Source organism: Brassica napus, chromosome C9 (assembly GCF_020379485.1).
Source record: "Brassica napus cultivar Da-Ae chromosome C9, Da-Ae, whole genome shotgun sequence".
Taxonomy (NCBI): domain Eukaryota; kingdom Viridiplantae; phylum Streptophyta; class Magnoliopsida; order Brassicales; family Brassicaceae; genus Brassica; species Brassica napus.
Genome location: NC_063452.1, coordinates 57848848 through 57870701, shown reverse-complemented (window position 1 = coordinate 57870701; position 21854 = coordinate 57848848). Strand labels below are relative to the sequence as shown.

At 36.9% G+C, this 21854-nt stretch overlaps 3 protein-coding genes, 1 long non-coding RNA gene and 1 pseudogene across 4 annotated transcripts; 3 read left to right on the top strand and 2 right to left on the bottom strand.

Annotated features, from left to right (window-relative positions):
• The first annotated feature begins 4595 nt into the window (after nt 1-4595).
• Nucleotides 4596-8848, top strand: LOC125593111. The gene is made up of 3 exons (XR_007329032.1): nt 4596-8147; nt 8303-8628; nt 8719-8848. It is a non-coding gene; the product is annotated as an uncharacterized LOC125593111 (long non-coding RNA).
• Nucleotides 8849-8878: 30 nt separating this feature from the next.
• LOC106424697 lies at nt 8879-12386 on the top strand (annotated as a pseudogene).
• Nucleotides 12387-13022: 636 nt separating this feature from the next.
• LOC106424773 (SPX domain-containing protein 4-like) lies at nt 13023-14669 on the top strand. Its single transcript, XM_013865523.3, has 2 exons — nt 13023-13450; nt 13838-14669. The coding sequence occupies exons 1-2, from the start codon at nt 13130-13132 to the stop codon at nt 14468-14470; spliced, it is 954 nt and encodes a 317-aa protein (XP_013720977.1). The 5' UTR covers nt 13023-13129; the 3' UTR covers nt 14471-14669.
• Nucleotides 14498-16900, bottom strand: LOC106424739 (pentatricopeptide repeat-containing protein At5g15340, mitochondrial-like). Its single transcript, XM_013865484.3, has one exon. The coding sequence runs from the start codon at nt 16607-16609 to the stop codon at nt 14750-14752; it is 1860 nt and encodes a 619-aa protein (XP_013720938.1). The 5' UTR covers nt 16610-16900; the 3' UTR covers nt 14498-14749.
• Nucleotides 16901-17149: 249 nt separating this feature from the next.
• LOC106424647 (lamin-like protein) lies at nt 17150-18414 on the bottom strand. The gene is made up of 2 exons (XM_013865408.3): nt 18089-18414; nt 17150-17747 (listed from the first exon to the last, which is right to left on the bottom strand). Exons 1-2 carry the CDS (start codon nt 18261-18263, stop codon nt 17434-17436), a joined length of 489 nt encoding a protein of 162 aa, XP_013720862.1. The 5' UTR covers nt 18264-18414; the 3' UTR covers nt 17150-17433.
• Nucleotides 18415-21854: the final 3440 nt, after the last annotated feature.

Genomic DNA, 21854 nt, shown 5'->3' with positions numbered 1-21854 from the left:
CTAAACTAACTTAAAAAAAAAAAAAAGGAGGAAAGAGAATGTACCTTAGAGAGAGAGGAGAGGAGTTTGGGAGGAATGGACAAGACAGCCTCGTCTCGGCGTCCCAATATATAGAAAAAGGTTTCGTCGTACGACGTAATATTACGACAAAGTTACAAGGCCCGCGTTTTTTCATTTACGACGAAGTTACCAGGCCTGCGTTTTTCGATTTACGACGAAATTACGTCGAAACATCGGTTTACGACGAATTTACCAGGCCCACGTTTACGACGAAGTTACCAGGCCCGCGTTTTTCCATTTACGACGAAATTACGTGGAATAGATAACCATTTACGACGATTTTACAACGCTTAACCCTAAACACCGAGAATGAAATCCCTAAACCCCAAAGTCACATATCATCTAACATCATATCTCTCCTCTACTACTTTGTGCTCTTTCTCCAACTTAAACTCTAAAACCCTAAAACTCCAAATAATTTTTTTAAAATTAACACAAATACATATTATATAAAACAACATTTGTTACACATACATTAGGATGGTAAAAAAACAATATTTCTTTAAACATACGTTACAATAGAGAAATACAACATCAAAGACATATATTACATCACTCTAAATCGTTTTCGTTCTCATCAATATTACATCACTCTAAATCGTTTTCGTTCTCATCACTATCATTACAATCATCATCGTCGTTTCTCTCGAACTCGTCTTCACGTGCTTCATCTGTCGCATCTTCGGGAATATCTTCATATTGAAAGTTTTGCGGGTCGATCAAAAGGATTTGATCAGTTGGTTGTTTTGGTACCTCAATTTCATTGATAGCGTCTTCTTCTTGCAAGGGCGGTTCTTCTCCAGCGACAATGCGTCCACGAGGTGTAATTTTGGTAGCAGCTAACCAGTTTATCCCGGAAGTTCGAAGCCGAGGATAAGGAAGGAAGCTAACTTGCTCGGCTTGTGAAGCTAAAATGAAAGGCTCAAATTTGTTGTATCTTCTCCCAAAATTGACATCCACAACACCAAATTTGTTATACCGAATCCCTCGGTTCACAACAGGATCGAACCATTCACATTTGAAGAGGACGCATTTTAGCTTCAATAACCCCGGAAATTCCACTTTAATAATCTCCTGCAAGATCCCGTAAAAGTCCTTTTCACCTTTCATACATATTCCGTAGTTACTCGTTGCCCGATGTCTCCCATACTCGTATGTGTGAAAGGTAAATCCTCGTGTGAAATACATAGGTGATGTGGTGACCTTTGCAACTGGACCTTGAACCAATTCGTGAAACCATACGGGATAATAAGGATCGTCATAATCAACCTGCAAAAAGCAGTTATTCTTAATTAATATTGAAGTATCAAAACACTTACTTAATTAATCAATGTATGAGATATATTACGTACCTGTGATTTTAACCACTTGACAAAGTGCTTATCTTTACGTGTGTCCACATCAGTTGCAGATATTCCTGGTATTGCTTCTTCAACTTGAGATACAAACATGCTGCAAATTAAACAAATAATCAAGTCATACATAATTAACTGCAATTCATATAATTAACATTCACAAAAATATTTACCTTTCAAAGTAACGGGTCACTGCATCCTCGCAGTTGAGCAGAATATAAGTGTGGGCACTATGTTTATCCTCTTCACATGACCACCATACTTCTTTCGTTTTACCACCAAACCGTGCAATTTCGCAGAAAATGTCAGGAACACCATCAATTGGATATGATGTCGGTACTCCACCATCATCATATCTTCTAGGAACTCTTTTCCTCGTACGAACAGTTGGAGCAAAGTAGTATGATGTGAAGTTAGATGTTTCGGCTGTCAAACTTCCCGCAACTATTGAACCTTCCACCTTTGCAAGATTTCTTGCTTTCCCCTTCAAATGTTTCATCTGTCGCTCATACGGATACATCCATCCGTTGTGAACAGGTCCACGAAGCAATGCTTCATACGGTAGGTGGACAACTAGATGCTCCATGACGTCAAAAAATGAAGGAGGAAATATCTTCTCCAGGTTGCACAATATGATCGGAATGTTATGATGAAGTTGTTCGATGACTTCTTCCTTGAACGTACGTGTGCTGAGATCTCTGAAAAAAGCGCCGATGGCTGTATATTGCAAAAGTAATCAAATTAATAACATTTCATAACATATGTATATATATTAACGTTTTATAATTACCTGCAAGTGCTTCATGGACATTTGCTGGAAGGAGCTCGGCAAAAGCAAATGGAAGTAGTCGTTGCATAAACACATGACAATCATGACTCTTCATTCCGGAGAACTTTTGACCTCGTTCAACACATCTTGACAGATTTGAAACATAACCATCAGGAAACTTAACTTCTGATGCAACCCAGTCAAACAAGGTTGTTTTGGCTTCTGATGACAACCGGAAGATGGGAACAAGAACGTTTCCATTGCTCTTGATATGTAACTCACTTCTTGAGCAAATATCAGGTAAGTCCATCCTTGACTTTTTGTTATCTTTTGTCTTCCCAGGGACGTTAAGTAATGTATTCATGATGTTCTCAAAAAAGTTCTTCTCAATATGCATGACATCCAGATTGTGGCGTAAGAGAAGATCCTTCCAATAGGGTAGCTCCCAAAATATACTCTTCTTATGCCAATTGTGAGACACACCATACCCATCAGGCATATTTCCAGGAACATGCCAATTTCCTCCAACTTTAACTGTTTCCTGAGCTCCGTAATAATCAATGTCTGCTTCGATCTGCTGGCCGGTGAGATATGGAGGAGGACCGTCTCTGACAATTTTTTTGTGCCGAAACAATGTCTTATTTCTTTTGTACGGATGGGCAAGTGGAAGAAAGCGACGATGACAGTCAAACCAACAACTCTTCCTACCATTCTTCAGTTGAAAAGCATCCGTCGATCCAAGACAATATGGACAAGATAATCTTCCATGTGTTGTCCAGCCAGACAACATCCCATAAGCAGGGAAATCACTTATCGTCCACAGCAGAACTGCTTGCATCGTAAAATTGTTTTTCAAGGAACAATCGTACGTCCTCACCCCTTCTGACCACAATTGCTTTAGCTCTTCTATCAACGGTTGAAGAAAAACATCAAGAGACCGTTTTGGATGCTTCGGCCCAGGGATTAATATGGTCAAAAATAGAAATTCTTGTTCCATGCACATATCCGGCGGTAAATTGTACGGCGTAAGAATGACTGGCCACAAAGAATATTGTCTACCAGACATTCCAAATGGACTAAATCCATCGGTGCATAACCCAAGATAGACATTCCGAATATTTGTAGCAAAATCTGCGTGTACCTTGTTGAAATGTTTCCACGCTCTTGCGTCTGATGGATGTGCAACCTCACCATCTCTCTGGACATGTTCCGCATGCCACCTCATCAACGCAGCAGTCCTCTCAGATTGATATAATCTTTTCAATCTGTCTGTAATTGGTAGGTACCACATCCTTTGGTACGGTACCCTATTCCTCCCACGGCCTTGCGGTTTGAATCGTGGTTTTTTGCAGAATCGACACTCTTCTAACTTGTCATCTTCTTTCCAGTAGATCATGCAGTTGTCGATGCAAACATCAATCATCTCCGAAGGCAACCCAAGACTATAAACCAATTTTTGAATCTCATAATAAGATTCAGCAGACACGTTGTCTTCTGGCAAATACTCTTTAAACAACTCCGCCCATGCATCCATGCAATTCTCAGGTAAATTATGATCCGTTTTAATATTCATCATCCTAGCTGCTAGAGACAATTTAGAGAGACCTTCTCTACAACCAGTGTAGATTGGTTGATTTGCAGCATCTAGCATTTCATAAAACATTTTTGCATCCAAATTAGGTTCTTCTACATTTCCAGTTCCATCAGCTATTGTTGTAGTTGTTTCTAAAAATGCATCACTAATCATATCTTGAACCCTATCATGATCTACCATCTGCTCATGATCTTGATGATAATTTTATTCATTATGCAAATGATTCGGTTCTTCACTATGATGACCATCCTCAAAATTATTATTACTACTACTAGCTTCATTTCCCCCATAACCCTCTCCATGTTGATACCAAATGTAGTATTGTGGTGTAAATCCTCTGTTTACTAAATGCTTCCATACAGTTTCACTACGTGCAAATTTTGAATTCTTGCATTTCAGACAGGGGCAGAACATCTTACCGCTTTCCTGTGTGATCGGTGTACAGCCCGCCTGGTGCATGAATGTCTCTAGCCCGCTCAGAAATGCGTTCATCACCCTCCCGTCGGAATCTTTGTGCAAATACATCCAACTCCGTAACTCGTAAATACTACCGCCACCGGCCATTTTTTTCTTAGATTTTTTTTTGAAATCTTTTTTTTCTGATTTTTTTTTTCGGATTTTTTTTTCTCCCGTTTGTGTGTTGTGAGGAAGAGAGTTGTAGGAAATGACATATATATAGAGAAATTTTCGAGTTGGGTAGTTGAAATATAACAACGATTTTACAAGGAATATTTTACATGAATTTTACATGGTTTTAACATATTATTTACAACGACTTTACGACGAAATTAGGTAAGTTAAAGCACATTGAATACACGTTTTCACCTAAATATAACGGTAACATGTTTCGTTGTAATGTCGATGTAATGATTACGACGTATTTCTCTTTCCACGTACATTCGTCGTAAACTTACATGGAGTTTACGACGAAATCTATTCGTCGTAAATTTACATTGCGTTTACGATGAAAGTTGGATTCCTCGTAATTGCGTTGTAAACATCATGTAAATTTACGACGAAATATTTTCGTCGTAAATGTTCGTTGTTATGGGCACGTTTTCTTGTAGTGACGTGATAGAGGATTGTTAAGCTAAACCTGTTAACAATTTATATCCCATTGGCCATTGGCCTTTAAGTCATCTCAAAGGAAAATATATAGTATAGATATATATGTCTTGTGTTACGTAAGTTAATGTTGGTTCTTCATGTATCCGACTTGGCATGGTTGATAAAATATGTCTGAAGAAAAAACTATATTCTGAAGGGAGAAAGCGACTGGTTGGATAACTTTATGGAAATTTGAGCATAAATACTAATTGTATAATCGAGATCTTTGATGGAAGAACACGTAAGTTAGTAACGATAAAACCTTCTAATTTGCTACTGTCATGTTATGCTTTTTGTTTATGATGATGACCCATCCACCAATACCCTTCGTTTATATGTGTATATCCAAGACCATTGACTCTTGTACTATAGGGTATTTAAAAGGCAGCATATGTTTTTTATACTAAAACAACTACTATGTTGTAGTCATAACATTCACATGCAGTATAAACCTAAAGAAACCCTAATTGCCTACTTCGGTTCTTCTTCTTTCTCCTTGAGATAAATTTGTTTTCTTATCTTTTTTCCTTGAGTATAGTAAACTCTATTCTTGTAAGAAATTTTACTAGGTTTTGAACCTTCTAAGTTTAGACCGATTTATATGCTTGTAGACACATGTATGTCGGCACAAACCAAACAGATAATTTTTTAATGAAAAAACAGGATTAAAAGTTGACTGAATGGAAATCGTATAAGAAGAAATGAAGAATCAAATAGAGGTATTTAATAAAGTCAGTGTGTTTGATAATGTTATTGCTTTCGTGGTCTAGTGACGAAGAGGAAGCTTTTATAGAGATAAAGCTAGAGATCCGTAGATTCTGAAAATACCCGAAAAACTAGAATAATTACAAATATCTTATTTATTCTAAGAATGCCTAAGATCAATGTCTTCTTAAATTCGTTAAAATCACCAATGATCTACCGAAAACAAAGAACAAAAGAAGAATTCTCAATTTTTATTAATCAAATTATAAACTGAATACAACTCTAGGCATAATTAGAAGCTTATATATATATGAAAACATAAAAGCCATGAAAACCCTAATCCTAATTAAAATAGGAAAACTATTAAAATAAAGATAATACAAATAAATCGTAATTATTCTAATTCTACGCTGCATCATCTAGTGATTTTGTTTATATATAAACTAGGTTTTAAGATAAGAGAAAACCTAACGTCATGAAATAATTCCATGCATTCCCTAATTTATGCAGGTGTTTCTAGCTATGCTTTAGTAACGCTAAAAATATGAAAAATCTGTAAGATATATACGCGAAACACAATATACTGGGATGAAGTTCATTTTGCTAATTATTGTTTCATGCGAAATGCTAATCTATATTATGAGGCTAAACTTCACAGATGGGACGTTCATTTTAATAGACAACTGAGTTATCTTCAAAGCCCTAGGATTAGAAACATAGAATAGACGCGAGCTGCCGATCATATCAAGCGGTTTGGTCATATTTTTTTTTTGAATACCAAGGTTTGGTCATATTTAAATATAGGTATTGCTTACACCAACACTCTTCTTTCGTAACATAATAAAAAGAAGGAACTCATTTCACTTCTCAACTATAAATAGGTGCATTGTATAGACTTTCAAATTTAACTACATATATCAAATAACATTTTATATATATATATATCAAATAACAAAAGAGGGAATCAGAAATTCCCTTTTTCTTATAAAATTTCCAAGTATTACTTCTATATTTCTAAATTATTGTTAAGATGGAAGATGTGAACAAGTTGAAACCCTCGTTCTTGAGCTCCGATGAGAGTCTGGCTGTTCATGCTGGTACGTACGTTAACTATACATATCCATTTTCCCTTTAGGATTGTTACTACTTATCTGTTTTTCTTATCACCTCTTAACTATGTACTAGCAATCTGTTATAGGCTTATAAGGTTTGGATAAAGCATATGTAATATATTTTTTGCTATAAGTTCATACAAAAATACATTAGTTTGTTGTGTTATCCGCTTTGATCTAAATTCTGAAAGTTCAGATAACCTGAAGAAATTACCAAAATATAATATCCGTTAGAAGATAAACATTTTCTGTTTCATGGAAATTCATTATATTCTATATTCAACGTTAAACATATATATATTTAGAATTTTATTATATAAAAAATTTGGTTCCTCATTATTCCTAATTAACATGATCGACACATGTGAATAAAAAATTAAAATTGTGATATGTATTAAAAATTATCTATAAATATATAACAATAATTATCTAAAATAAATCATTAGCTATTTATTTTTATAAATCCTAACTAAAAGAGAACTGTAAAACTTATTTGATAATAACTTTTTAATGAAAAAAACTTACCAGGATCCTAAAAAATCTAAAATAAATCTTACACACGACATATGAAAAAACTTCATAAAATTACAGTAAAAGATATTTTTCATTTCTTAAGTTTTTCATAAAATTAAACATTAAACAAAACTCATGCAATGCATCCAGCTGCGAAGTTAGGAGTTTAGTCTCTCAAAAAATGGAATATAAATAAAATTACAGGTGCATGTGCACCCACAATGTATAAGATCATTTCAAACTTCATTTCATACTTTACTTAAAATAAAATTTAGAGTAAGAAATATTTTAATTCTTCTCCGTTTTTCACTAATAGTGGAAATAAAAATAGGTTTACTCCATAAATGAAATAATACTTTTACTTTTTGTTCACTATTTTTTTTTCATTTTTAAATAGAGTATATATTTAGAGTAAAATTCAACTCTATTGTAAGGTTAATCTATTTTAAAGAAAAAAATCAGTTTTATCTTGGAGATGTTCTGTTGCACAATTTTTTTTTTTGGAGATGTTCCAAGGTGGCTTCGCTCCTATGCCCATATCTAGTTGTTATTAATAAAAATAATATATAAAATAATTATTAATAAAATAATAATAATTTATTTTAAGCTTGTCTTTTATTTTATTTTTTGTCCTCGCTTACGTGCATAGTAAAACAATTCTTCCTCTTGTTCTTATACATCCTTTTCGTGTTAACTCTCCGACAAGCCTTTAATTATGGGGATAGTCAGAAGTGCTTGCCTCCTTTAATTTGTTTTATCTTCCTTTCATTCATTTGATAAGAATGTCAATTTCGTGACTGGAGAATGGGTTTGATGGTTTATCGTCAGGTGAAAGATTAGGTCGTGAAATAGTCACAAATTCGATAAGGACCCCTGCAGTAAGCACAACGACTTACTTCTACAAGAATTCCTCCGAGCTTATCGACTCCAAGGTCCGTTTATATAAATATCTGCTTGTCCTTAAGATTTCTAAAAGAAGTATGTTACGTTAATTTGATTAAAAACTAATCCACTTGTGATTCTAATGATGGTTAACCAAAAAGGGTAATATTCGTTTAAAAAGATGACTCTACTTTCATTGTTGTAGGAGAAACGGATTGTATATATCTCAAGAGTATATTCGTTAAGGAAGTCCAACGAATATAGTACTCGAAGAGAAGATAAGGTCTCTCTCTCTCTCTCTCTCTCTCTCTCTCTCTCTCTCTCTCTCTCTCTCTCTCTCTCTCTCTCTCTCTCTCTCTCTCTCTCTCTCTCTCTCTCGAATCAACTTCGGTTATGGCATCTGGTATGTGTACAAGTACTGTTGTGCTGTTAGCAATGGTTCCAAGAGGTGGACATATTGTCACAACTACGGATTGTTACAAGGAGACAAGGATGTTCATTGAGACTTTTCTTCCCAAATTGGGAATCACTGTAAGAATATCCCAAATTTCATCACTTTGTTTTTTCTCTTGTTCCCTAGTGTGAGTCCACCGATTAACCATTTGTTATGTGTGTTTCCAGCCGACTCTAATTGACGCTACTGATATCGCGGGCCTTCAAGCCATAGTTAATAACCATGGGGTCTTATATATATATATATATATATATAACTTATAACATGTTTTTTTGTTTGTTTAAAACTTGCTATGATCGAGTTCTCTTTAGGATACTTATGTGAATTATTATATGTTCTGTTATTCAGGTTTCTATGTTCTTTACTGAGTCCCCAACAAACCCGTTTCTCCGATGTGTGGACATTAAGTTGGTTTCTGAAATCTGTCACAAAAGAGGAACTCTTGTTTGTATAGATGGTACCATTGCAACACCTTTGAATCAAAAGGCACTTGCTCTTGGTGCTGATCTCGTGATCCAATCTGCTACTAAGTATATTGGAGGCCACAACGATGTGCGTAAATAAGAATACAGAACCGTGCTTGGAAAAAAAAAAGGTGATAAAATGATTATGTGTTCCTTCTGTCTTTCTAGGTTCTCGCTGGATGCATATCTGGTTCAATGAAGTTGGTTTCTGAGATCCGTATTATGCATAATCTCTTGGGAGGCACGCTTAGTCCGGTACATATCTTTAGAGGAAATCCTCTCATGCTATTTCTCCGAACCGGTCATGGCATAGCCGAATGAAAAATAGGCCCCCAAATTGTTAAAAAAAATTAAAACTAAAATCGTTACTGAATTGTTTAAGGCTCTCGTAATCTATCTCTCTTCTCATATTTATGTAGGAAATTTTGTTTGTGTCAGTATGGTTCTTTAAGATATCTCTATAATATTATTTGAAAAGTCAGTTTCATACGTGTCGCTCTCACGTTGATTCTTAGAGTGGTCAATTACAAACATAACTTTAATAAATTATAAATTATACATAATTGACATTATTAAGATTATTTCTATTTTCTTTTTCATTGATAAATTTCTAATTGAGCTTTTCACTTTATTTCCTTTTTCTTTTAATTTTCTTTACAAAACTCATATAAATAATAAAAAGAAAATATATATAATAATTATAACATTTATAAATATAATAACGAATTTTAGTTTTAGTTTTCTTTCTTTTCATATTTTCAAAAACAACATAAGTAAAAAAGTAAATATCTATAAGTTTTAAAATATATAGAGTTTTAGACACAAAACATAGGTTCACAAAAATAGTATAGATAATTTTCTTTGAAAAGAAAACAATATATTTTCATACCTCAAACTTAAAACTAAAGTATATGCAACAAAATTAATCAATTTAAACGTAATTAGAATATAAATTATTGTTTTTTTTATTTTAGACAAATATATAAACTTAATATACTTAAACAATGAGCAAGTGAATTGATCATGATTCATAGACTCAAAATCAAAACCCATTTAAGTCAGCGACATATTATTACTTAAAATAGTGTTCTATTTATTTTTATCCATGTAAATTACAAACGATTCAAAACTAATAATCAAGTGAAAATATATTAATGAGTTATTACGATTTATTTTGGTTAAAAATATTTATTTACATGCATAAAATTTTTAAAAAATACTTATTATGTTCACTTATGCAACTTCGGAGTAACAACACTCTTTTATTTGTTTCCTAAAATAACATATATCAAATTAGGCATAATTTTATGAAAATATATTATGAATACAAGACAATAAATCAAATTAAATGCAGCTAAGAAATTTAATCGGATTTAACTTTTTAAGAACACGAAACATTAATCTGTAGTTGAGATGAAAACAAGCAATCTTATATATCCGAAAAATGATTGATCAAATTATGTATAAGCAAAATCAGGCATTTCTTTTTTTTAACCCATTTTTCATACATATAAATTACAAAAAAAATTAAAACTTAATAAAAAAATATCATACAAATATTATAAACTATATATTTCTAAAATACTTATATTCGTGCATGAGCACGAGAGAATCACCTAGTAATTAGAATAGGTCGTATATCATCAGAGAGTTCTAAACTTTGGATAATGGGGTCTTTTGCAAAACAGAACGCTGCGTATTTTACTCATCCGGGGCAATAAGACGATGCATCTTCGCGTAAAACAACAGAACTCAACCGCTTTGAGAATGGCCCATGTTTTAGAAGCACATCCCAAAGTTTTTTTATATTTTTTTTCACTACGACCCTTTTCTCATTTCCACATTATATATTAGTTTTTGTATGTGAATTATCATGCAATATGATCGTGATAGGTGAGCCGTGTCTACTACCCTGGCCTTCCTAGAATCCTAGGCATCCCGAGCATCACATAGCCAAGCGAAAAATGACTGATTTTGGTGGTCTAGTCACTTTCGAGGTGAAAATAATAATCAAATATGCATCACATTTTTTGAAATTTTGATACAATCTTGAAATGTGTTTTGGTTCTTTTCTTTTATTTGCAAATAGATTGATTGAGATCTAGAGACTACGATCAAGTTCATCGATTCTCTCAAAATCCCTTACATTGCAACATCTTTTGGTGGATGCGAGAGCTTCGTGGACCAACCCGCTGCAAGGAACTGGTGTGATATTCCCATCTAAAACTTTTTTTTTTTAGTCAAAAAAAAAACATTTTCTTATAGTTTTGTCTATTTTTGGTCATTTATAAATGTTTGGGTGGTTATGATTTATAGGGATGTACCACGAGATGAAAGGCTCAAATATGGACTCAAAGACAACTTAGTTCGCTTTAGTTTTGGTGTTGAAGACTTTGATGACTTGAAGGCTGACATTCTTCAGGCTCTTGATACCATACCAACCAAAACTTCATTGTATTCCCACCAAAACGGTGTGGTTTCCGACAAAAACTAGCCTTTGAAATCGTCTCGCAAACCCTTTTACTTGTAATAAAAACTACACCTCCCTAAATGTTGCACTTCCAGATATGAATAATAATATCGTTTATAAAAACATTTAAACAAATCTTATCACATGCTATAACAACTTGGCGACCGGGTGATTGTGGTCGAGTGGTAAGGAGACGGGACTGAGACGCCAACACGTTTCAGGTTCGATCCACCTGCTGCGCGAAACTAAGTCACAATTATCCTGGTCATCTAACACGGATATTAGCCTATGCTTTAGGGTCCATTTGAATACCCGGAGAGAAAGTCTATTCGTGGGCTGCACCTCCCCTCTCTCCATGAGTCTGGGATACCCAAAGTTAATTAAAAAAAAAAAAAAAAACTTGGCTTCCAGGATTTGTCAAAATTTATTAAAAATGATATGCTATATTCTTCTCTCTTTTTTTTGAAAAAATCTTATCACATGGTAAACAAATCTTGGAGTTCAGGACTTGTAAATATTTGAAAGAAGTATATTAACAAAAAATAAGATGTTATTCTTGGTCATACACTAAAAAGTGTCTTAATGATATAATAAAAAATTAGAGAATTTAATGCTGTGGATCCAGTACTAATTATACTTTAAATATAGAAGGAATCTTGTAATAAGTAAGACGAATCTTATAAATCCGAATATAAAACGCACATTATTAGTTTTCTATGTATTGTAGTCGTAGATGCCTGTTCAAGCCCGTGAAAGGCTCATCTCAGGTGGACAGTCTTGTTAAAGAGCCACTTTAGGAGAAAGCTATAACATTGATTTTTTAACATTTTTACCAAAAAAAAAGTTATAACATTGATAAAAAAAGAGAGAAAAAAAAGAGAGAAAAAAAAAGGAGAAAGTTATAACAATGATGTAAATACTATAATATGAATTAATTGATGGGCCTTGATGGAAATAGTATAAGTTGGTGAATATAAAAAAGAGAAGAAGTAAACCAAACTATATTAGACTATTTAAAGATTCACTAATGCCTAATTTTTATTGTCCAGCCAATTTAATATTTTCCTTTTTGTTGGAACAATTTAATATTGAAATTATATTATTCTATTTGTTTCGTAACTTTTTTTCTTGTTACATAAAAATATTGATTTAGAATTTCAATGCAAATTATACTTATTTTAGCTGAAAATTATTTACAAACTGTATTAATTTTATAAATAATTTTATTTATCTCAAATACTATTGGTCAAATAAGTATAATTAATAACAATTTAAATATATTTCAATCACAACAACTTTTTAAATCTGTGTGGAAAATGTCAAAATGACACTTATTAAAAAACGAAGAGAATATTTATTATAAAGATTTTTTTTTTTTTTTTGACTCTAGCATCTAATTAATTGTTTTTTAGATGGGAGACACTGAATGGGTCAGAGTATTTTAAAATACGAGTAAGAACCATCCACGTCCACTTTCATAAAGATTCCTCGCGCTTTCTAAAGATTCCCTCTTCTCTCTCTCTCTCTCTCTCTCTCTATAGAAAATAACTTAAAAACCCAAATCCCTCACCGTTCGTTCTTATCCAACAACAACCATCTTCGTCTCTCTCTCTCTCTCTCAGATCCAAACGAGTTTTTTCTCTCATGAAATTCGGAAAAGAGTTTCGAACCCACCTCGAAGAAACCTTACCAGAGTGGAGAGACAAGTTCCTCTGCTACAAACCCTTGAAGAAGCTTCTCAAGTACTACCCTTACCCTCCCCCCGCCGACGATTCTTCTAATTCCGATCAGATCGACTCTCGTCAGGTCTTTGCCGACACAACCAACTTATCTTCCGCGGAAGACGACGGTGTAAGGGCCGCGGAGGATCTCCAGGGCTCGTTCGTGAGGATATTGAATGAGGAGCTTGACAAGTTTAACGACTTTTACGTTGATAAAGAAGAAGACTTTGTCATCAGATTACAGGTTTTGTCTGAATCTCCTCCGCTTATTCTATCTGATTAAGTTTTAATTGAGTATGTAGAATTGAATCGACATTCCAAAGTTTATAACTTTAGGGTGATTAATCTTGAATCTTAGGTAAAGAACTGAAACCTAATAGTTCTAGCGATGATCCATGTAGATTCTGTATCTCTGATTCGTGTCTAAAGGACAGGACTTTCGAGTCTTGTAATAATCAATTTGAGTTTCTAGAAGATGGGCTTCTAATTTTAGTTCACTAGTAGTGCAGAGGCTTTTTATGGTCTTGTTTTGAACACACTAGTTTTCATGCATGTGGTTCATCTTAAGCTTTAATTGAATCGTGTGTTTTATTAGGTTCATCAGTGTGTTATTAATCTGTTTTGTAAACAGGAGCTGAAGGAAAGAATCGAGAAGATTAAGGAGAAGAACTGCAAGAATGGGGAGTTCGCATCAGAAAGCGAGTTCAGTGAAGAGATGATGGATATTCGCAGAGACCTTGTCAGTATTCATGGCGAGATGGTGCTCCTTAAAAACTACAGCTCCCTAAACTTTGCAGGACTTGTCAAAATTTTGAAGAAGTACGATAAGAGGACAGGAGGACTTCTTCGTTTGCCTTTCACACAGGTGGTTCTCCATCAACCCTTCTTCACTACTGAGCCACTTACCAGGTTGGTCCGTGAATGCGAGGCCAATCTTGAGCTTCTCTTCCCATCAGAAGCCGAAGTTGTGGAGTCTTCTTCCAACGCAGTCTCAACCTCGCATCAAAACAACTCACCAAGGATCTCTGCTCAGACTTCTTCAACTCTTGGAGATGAAAATCTTGATATATACAGGAGCACACTCGCTGCAATGAGAGCAATAAGAGGGTTGCAAAAGGCCAGCTCGACCTACAATCCTCTATCATTCTCTTCGCTTCTCAAGAACGAGGATGATGAGACGGTGACAGCTGAGAACTCTCCAAACTCTGAGAATCTGCAGAGCAAAGATGAATCAGAGAAGGAAGACAATGGACCTTCCCCTTGATTTAGAAGAGGACCATGCCTCCTTGTGATCAAGATTTTGCTTCTTCTTATCACCCTGACGTGTCCTAAAGTATATTAACACATTTCAACACCTGTCCGGATCCCTGTTTAGGTTTCTTTACATTTTACAGCTCACAGCTTTTGTAATGCTTCCGAATTGTAGAAGAACAGCACTTTATAAGATCTTCAATAATTTTGTTCTTCATTGTCTCAACCTTGTCTCATTTTGCAAATTGGTTTACAATCAAGAATCGATACATTGTACAGCCGTTTGATATGTTCACCAGTAATCGGAACAAGAACAAGAGCCTCCTTTGAACTGATGAAATCTATTTCTATCTCTGATGATGATTTCTCGGTCATAAACCATTGATATAATCTTCATAGCTGAATGACAATCCTGACATATCCTCAGATTCTTGAATACATAAAGAGTTGTCCTCGGTTTAGTTACTAGAAGCCCGAAACAGACTGCAAGTTTCTCACTGTGGCAGCTCAAAGCCTGCTCTTTGTCCTCCAAGTCAACCTCCGAGGGAGGAACATGAGGGACATAACCACCTGATCTAATCCGTTCAATCACTTCAGTCAACTTCAAGTAAATCTCTTTCGTTCTCGGGTGTGATCTATCTCCCGCGATAAACCGATGAACTGAGCCGTTCAAGTGAATTGAACTCATACCAGGTATCTTCCTGATTCCTCTGTTTCTCATACTTCCTCTTAACCTATCTACAACGTCACTCCTTCCTTCTGCAGCGTACATGTTGGATAAAACTATTTGGTATCCCATGTTGCCTGGACTCATCTCAACAAGCTCTCTTTTAACCCGTTCGGCTATCTCCAGCTTCCCATGGACGCTACACGAGCCTAGAAGCGAACCGAGGACGACTTCATTTGGAGGCACTGTCATTCCCCTCATCAACATCTCTGCTTCTTCAACACGACCAGCTCGCCCCAAAAGATCAACCATACATGCGTAATGTTCAACCTTAGGTTCCAAACCATGGGATCTAAGCCTGTGGAAACACTGCCACCCTTCTTCTACCAACCCGGAGTGGCTGCAAGCACTTAAGACAGCACTGAAAGTTAAGTTATCTGGCCGCTTCACCTCTCTTACCATCTCTTGGAACATGTCAATCACCGTCTTACCTTTCCCGTGCATCGCTAACCCACTAAACAAAGCGTTCCACGTCACCACATTCCTCTTCCGCATAGATCTGAAGACTTTAATGGAAGAGTCTATGTCTCCGCATTTGGCATACATATCAACCAATGCCGTTCCCACCATGACATGATCATTACAACTCTCTTCCTCCTCCTCCATCTTCAACGCATAAACATGAACCCATCTTCCGATAACCAGGTTTCCTGATCGCGCACAAGCCGATAGCACCGAGCAAAGGGTGACGAAATTCAAACCATACCCACATTTAAACACCATCTCCTCCAGAAGCTCCAATGCTTCACCTGTAAACCCACCTCCCACATACCCAGCAACCATAACCGTCCAAGCAACAGCGTTCCTCTCAGGCATTCCATCGAAAACCTCTCTTCCATTCTCCAACCCTTCCCATTTCACAACCGCGTCCAAAACCACCGTCCATGAGACAACACTCTTCTCCTCTAACGTCTCGAATAAGCGTCTGACTTCACCCACAAACCCACATTTTCCATACATATCCATAAGAGCATTACAAACCTTTACGCTAGTCAAAAGTCCCGTCTTTGCAGCAAACCCATGTCCTTGTTCACCGAAACCAAGATCTTCTAGCTTGGCACACACGCCAAAAAAGCAGACCGCAGCCACGTCATCGATCTCTACTCTTTTCCTTCTCATCTCCACGAAGAGCTTCATAGAATCAACCAAGTATCCGCACCGGGAAAGAGAGGACAGCAAAGTGGTCCAATCCACATTGTCTTTTTCTGTCAGAGGAATTTCGTCGAACACCTTCTGAGCAGTAGCCTTATCACCGGACGCAGCGTAGAACTGAAAGAGCGAGTTGCTAAGGTAAGACCTCGGAGCTTTCTTCAATCCAGAAGTAGTCAAAACGCCGTGCAGCTCCTTGCCGGAACGGAGCAACGAGCGGTGCTGCGCACACTGTCGGAGAATGAAACGAACTTTTTGATTCGATAAGCATTTCATAAGGTAATAAAATGATCAAATGTTCGTTTTTTTTATTTTCTAGCCTCTCAATTCCAGCAACTGATGGAATCTTTGCAGACAACGGTTCGAACTTTTGGTCTTCTGTTCAATTTTCCCGGGAAAAAATATTCCTTGCATCAAACTTTCACGTAACGGGCCTTAATGGGCCTTTATTCCTGGCTAAAGTGCATGCAGCCCAAAAAAAAAGATTGTCCAGAATCTTCGTTATATTATCAATCTAGAATTCTCGACGTCCCCACCAGTCATCATCATCATTTCATATTCATTTAGGGGGTCCATGTGAAATCTACTTACATCCCCTCCATACAAAATACAAAAACACACATTACATAGATACACGTAACTAAATATTGTTCTTTTGTTTCATACTTGAAACATATTAATTTCAATCTATTTGGTAATAGATTTGAGTCATTGACAGGTTTACGAAAAGGGACATGTGGTGGTTGGATTTCAATACTGGAATTACGTACAATCTCAGATATACTCACATGGAACAGATAAGCCAAAAATACGAAATTATATTAAAAATTTATATTTTTATATATTTTCATTCACACATGATCCAGATAATACACTCTCTTTGTTCAACAATTAATTTCAGCAAATAAATCAAGTACAGCGCTTTTTTAGACAATTGATTCAAAGACACAAACAAAACCAAATAAAAAGGTTACAAACCAAACATTACAAAAATAAACTTAACTGATTGGACTTTCTAATTTAAATGCTTTCCCTGAAAAGAATTTTAGGTTTTTTTCTTACATCGGATTGGATCCAAATAACTGTGAGATTGGTGTCACTTACCACATCCTTAACAGGGCAAACGGAATCATGAACTGAGCGAGACCTGTGACCACTGAAACTGATCCAATGTTCTTGACAGGTGCAGATTTTGGCGGAGGAGGAAGCTTCTCGACTTTAACAGCGAGCTTCATGCCTCCATAACAGCCACCCTTTCCGTCGAGAAGATAGTAGTGTTTGGTCACGTTGAGAGGGACAACGTCTCTCCCAGCTCCACGTGTCCAGTTTACGAGAGGATGGTCGGAGTTGCAGTTTTCGTAGTCGGTCTTGTTTACTTCGAGAATGTTGTGTTGGTTTCTGTCGAACACGAAATCTGACATCATATCAGAAAAAGCAAAAAAAAAAGCCCATTATTTGAATTTGAGCTATTTGGTAATGTCTGATTAAAGATTTCAAAAGTGTGACAAAGAAATGTTACTGTTTATGGGAAACCAGATCTGGACCAATCAGTAAACATTTATGAAAAAAAAAAAAAAACAAAACTGATGAGCCTTAAATGGCATTGTTCGAAATTCAGAAAGCCAAGAACTTTGGTAAAAAGTTTGAAATCTTTTGAAATTATCACTAGAGTTATAGCAAAGACCATTTAAAAAAAAACAGATCTAATGTAAACAGATGCGAGAGAAAAGTAGAGAAGAGGGAGAGAGAGCATACAGAGCCAGTCACCGAGGTAGAAATGCTTTCCCTGAGCCCATATGGTATAGTTAATGTTTGGATTCCAAAACTTGTTGTCTCCGACTGTATACTTCTTGGCCGTTACTTCCGGCACCGGCATTGCCACTAGAAAAGCAAGTATCACCGCAGCAATCAGCACCGTCAATCTCGCCATTTTTTCTCTCTCTATTAGAACTCTTCTCTCTCTCTCTCTAGACTTGTGGGTTTAGTTGCGCAATTTGTGATTTAGAGGTGGACTGGTGGGGTTTTCATAGCCCATCTTTTTTCCTTTTTTTCAACTGCTGTTGCTGTATAATAAATAAATTAAATTATTTTAAAAATACATGAACCATAACACTTATAATAATCCTTAAATAAAAATAATAATATAACCGCGTTTGTTGCGGAAGACTTGCTGCTTTAACCACTTTTGGCGCGCCACAAACGCGTCGCCAGTCTTTATATTCAATGAAGTTGCGATTTTTTTTTTTTAACTAATGAAGTTGTGAATTTTCTTACTAACTAAACTAGGGATCGTTACCCCGCACCTTAGTTTTTGCATTTTAATCTTTTTTTGACTTTTGCTTACTAATCTAGCATTTAGTTTTTCAATGTATTTTATCTTCACTCTCTCTTCTTGTCTTGTTTACATTTGTTTTCACGTTCTATCGTTTGATTTGTCTTAGTTTTGGCTTGTTTTTTTTTTTTTTGCTCAACAACAACTTTATATTAATTCCAAACTTCAGAGTCTTACATTGGGCTTATCAGCCTCAACACATGAATTCAACCACATAGGCACCATAGAATATAACTTAGGGACAAAGGATGTAAACGTAGAAGTCTCCTTCGCTATCCTATCTGCTGACTTATTACCACTCCTCGGATGATACTGCACTTTGAAACCTTCATTTGCGTTCAATGAGGTCGGGATATCTTGTATGATGGGAGCAAGTACCGGCCATATTTCCTCCTCTCCGTTGAGCATTCTTGCCAACATTTGTGAATCTGTTTCAACAAGAACTCTTCTATATCCAAACCCAGCAACCGTCTGTACTGCCCATCTAATTGCTTCTGCTTCAGATTCTATCGCTGACCTCAGAGCCACCATCTTCATCGCCCCTGCCCACAGCAGCAGCCCTTGATGATTTCTCAATAACCAGCCCGCACCACCCTCTCCTGTTTCCTTTGACCACGCACCATCTGTGTTACATTTCAGTGTCATGGAATCAGGTGGTGACCACTTCACTTCAGGCGTGTCTGCTGCGGGTTGTTTAACCTCCTCATGTTGGACCTCGTTTCTGCTCTTCCATTCCATGACATCCTCCCAGACTTTCTTAATTGTTGTGCGAGCATCATAGTCTTTCCCTCTGAAAATGAACTCATTTCTATTTTTCCATAATCTCCACAACAGCCATGGTACCAACCCTTCCTCAACATCCTCTCTAGGGAACTCTTTTTTTAGATTCAAAACCCAATAGAGATTAGCATAAAAGGAGTCAGACCATCTACCAGCTGGAGGTATGTGTACGTTTGCCACTGCCCAGATCAGACGAGCATAAGGGCAGTGAAAGAGTAAATGATTCACGCTCTCTGCCTCTCCCCCACATCTGCTGCAGGATTTGTCTTTAGCAATATGTCTATATGCCATATTTTCCATTACCGGCAGCGCGTTGCTTAAACATTTCCATAGAAAGTGATTGATCTTTGGACTCGTCTCCAACCCCCAAATTTGTTGATAAATACCATCTAAGCTCGGTTGAATGACTTCCTGGACTTCTTTATCCGGCGCAACGATGTTGGTCTGGACCCAATAACCTGATTTAACAGTGTAGTGCCCCGTCTTGGTAAACTCCCATGAGTAGGTATTTCTACTATAATTCCCAGCTGGTCTGATTTTCAGAATTTGCTCTTGTATCTCCGTTGTGAAGAGTCTCTCTATCAGCTCCAGGTTCCACTCCTTTCTGTTTACCCTAATTAGAGCACTAACCCTCATATCATCAGCCAGACTGATCCTCTCATTACCTTCAGGTCGTCTCACTGACTTGATCATTGTGGCTGGAGCTGCTCCTATCCATCTCTCCTGCCAGATCTTTGTATCTCTTCCATTACCTATGACCACCCTTGCTCCATGTTGAATCAATTTCTGCGTTGCATGTATGCTTCTCCAAGCGTACGAGGGCCTGGAACCTAAAGAGGCATTGAGAGGGTCTGTGTTCCTGAAGTATCGACTCTTAAACACTCTGCACATTAGGGACTTCGGGTTTTTAATCATTCTCCACAGCTGCTTCCCAAGTAGTGCTAGATTGTAAGCCTCCAAGTCCTTAAAATCCAAACCCCCACTTGCTTTTGGTCGACATAAACTCTCCCAGCTCTTCCAATGCATACCCCTCGTCTCCTGTCCATTCCTCCACCAAAATTCAGACATCATTGCCATGATTTGTTTGATTATCGTCTTGGGGAGAAGGAAACATGCCATAGTGTATGTGGGTAACGCCATGGCCACTGCCTTGAGGAGAATCTCTTTTCCACCTGGAGAGAGGAATTTTGTTTGCCAGCCATGGACTCGTTGACTTAACTTCTCCTTCAAGTAACTTAGTATGGACACTTTGGATCCACCAAAAGCTTCAGGTAAGCCTAGGTAAAATCCCTCTCCTCCTGTTGAGTCTATTCCCATCTTCTGCTTAATCTCTTCTCTTCTGCAGCTTGGTATGTGCTTCCCAAAATAAATGCTAGACTTCTGGTGATTGATTCTTTGCCCTGACGCCATACTATAGTTCTGAAGTATCTGAGAGACCTGATTCAACTCCTCCTCTGAACCCTTGCAATAAAACATGCTGTCATCAGCAAACAGAAGATGAGATACCGGGGGGGGGCTCTTCTTGCAACACGTAGTCCTGAGATCTTCTTCATCTGTTCAGCGCGTTTCAGCATCTGGACTAGAACTTCTGTGCACATCACAAAGAGATACGGCGAGAGCGGATCGCCTTGTCTCAAACCTCTTGTAGGCGTTATCTGTCCAAACGGTGATCCATTGATCAGGACTTTATACCTCACAGACGACACACAGCACATAATAAGTCTTCTCCATTCTTCTGAGAATCCCATTGCCTCCATTGCTTTCTCTAAGAAAGACCACTCGACGCGGTCATAAGCCTTAGAGATATCGGTGTTGATTGCAATAAACTCTGAGGCACACTTATTATCTGAGCTGAGTGCGTGCAGTAACTTGTGTGCAACGAGAATGTTATCTGAAATAAGGCGTCCTTCCACGAAATCTGCCTGCGTTTCTGATACAACATTAGGCAGCACCTTCTTTAGTCTTTTTGCCATCAGCTTTGAGACCACCTTATAAGCCACGTTACACAGACTTATCGGTCTATACTCGCACATTTTCTTTGATGTTATTGTTTTGGGGATCAGGCAGATGTTAGTGTCATTCATCTCTGCCTCCAAAACCCCAGTTCTAAAGAACTTCTGAACCATAGCAGTTACCTCCTCTCCGCTTATTTCCCAGAACTGTTGGAAGAAATATCCAGTCATCCCGTCAGGTCCCGGGCATTTGCCTGGGTTTATATCAAAAACAGCTCTCTTGACCTCCTCCATCAGCACTGGCTTCATTAGATGGATATTTTGCTCCGGGGTAACTAGCTTCGGCATCTCCTGCCACTCTATCAGGTCCAATCCTACATCCTCTGACGGGAAGAGAGACTTAAAGTACATTTCAGCGACTCTCCCCAGGTCCTTATCAGCAAACCACTCCGTTCCC

Bases quoted from the DNA above. Each gene is read 5' to 3' on its own strand.
- LOC106424647 (XM_013865408.3), bottom strand. From the start codon at position 18,263: ATGGCGAGATTGACGGTGCTGATTGCTGCGGTGATACTTGCTTTTCTA. The intron at 17,748-18,088 runs GTATGCTCTCTC...ATATGATGTCAG, and splicing joins CTACCTCGGTGACTGGCTCT to ATTTCGTGTTCGACAGAAAC.
- LOC106424773 (XM_013865523.3), top strand. From the start codon at position 13,130: ATGAAATTCGGAAAAGAGTTTCGAACCCACCTCGAAGAAACCTTACCA. The intron at 13,451-13,837 runs GTTTTGTCTGAA...TTTTGTAAACAG, and splicing joins ACTTTGTCATCAGATTACAG to GAGCTGAAGGAAAGAATCGA.
- LOC106424739 (XM_013865484.3), bottom strand. From the start codon at position 16,609: ATGAAATGCTTATCGAATCAAAAAGTTCGTTTCATTCTCCGACAGTGT.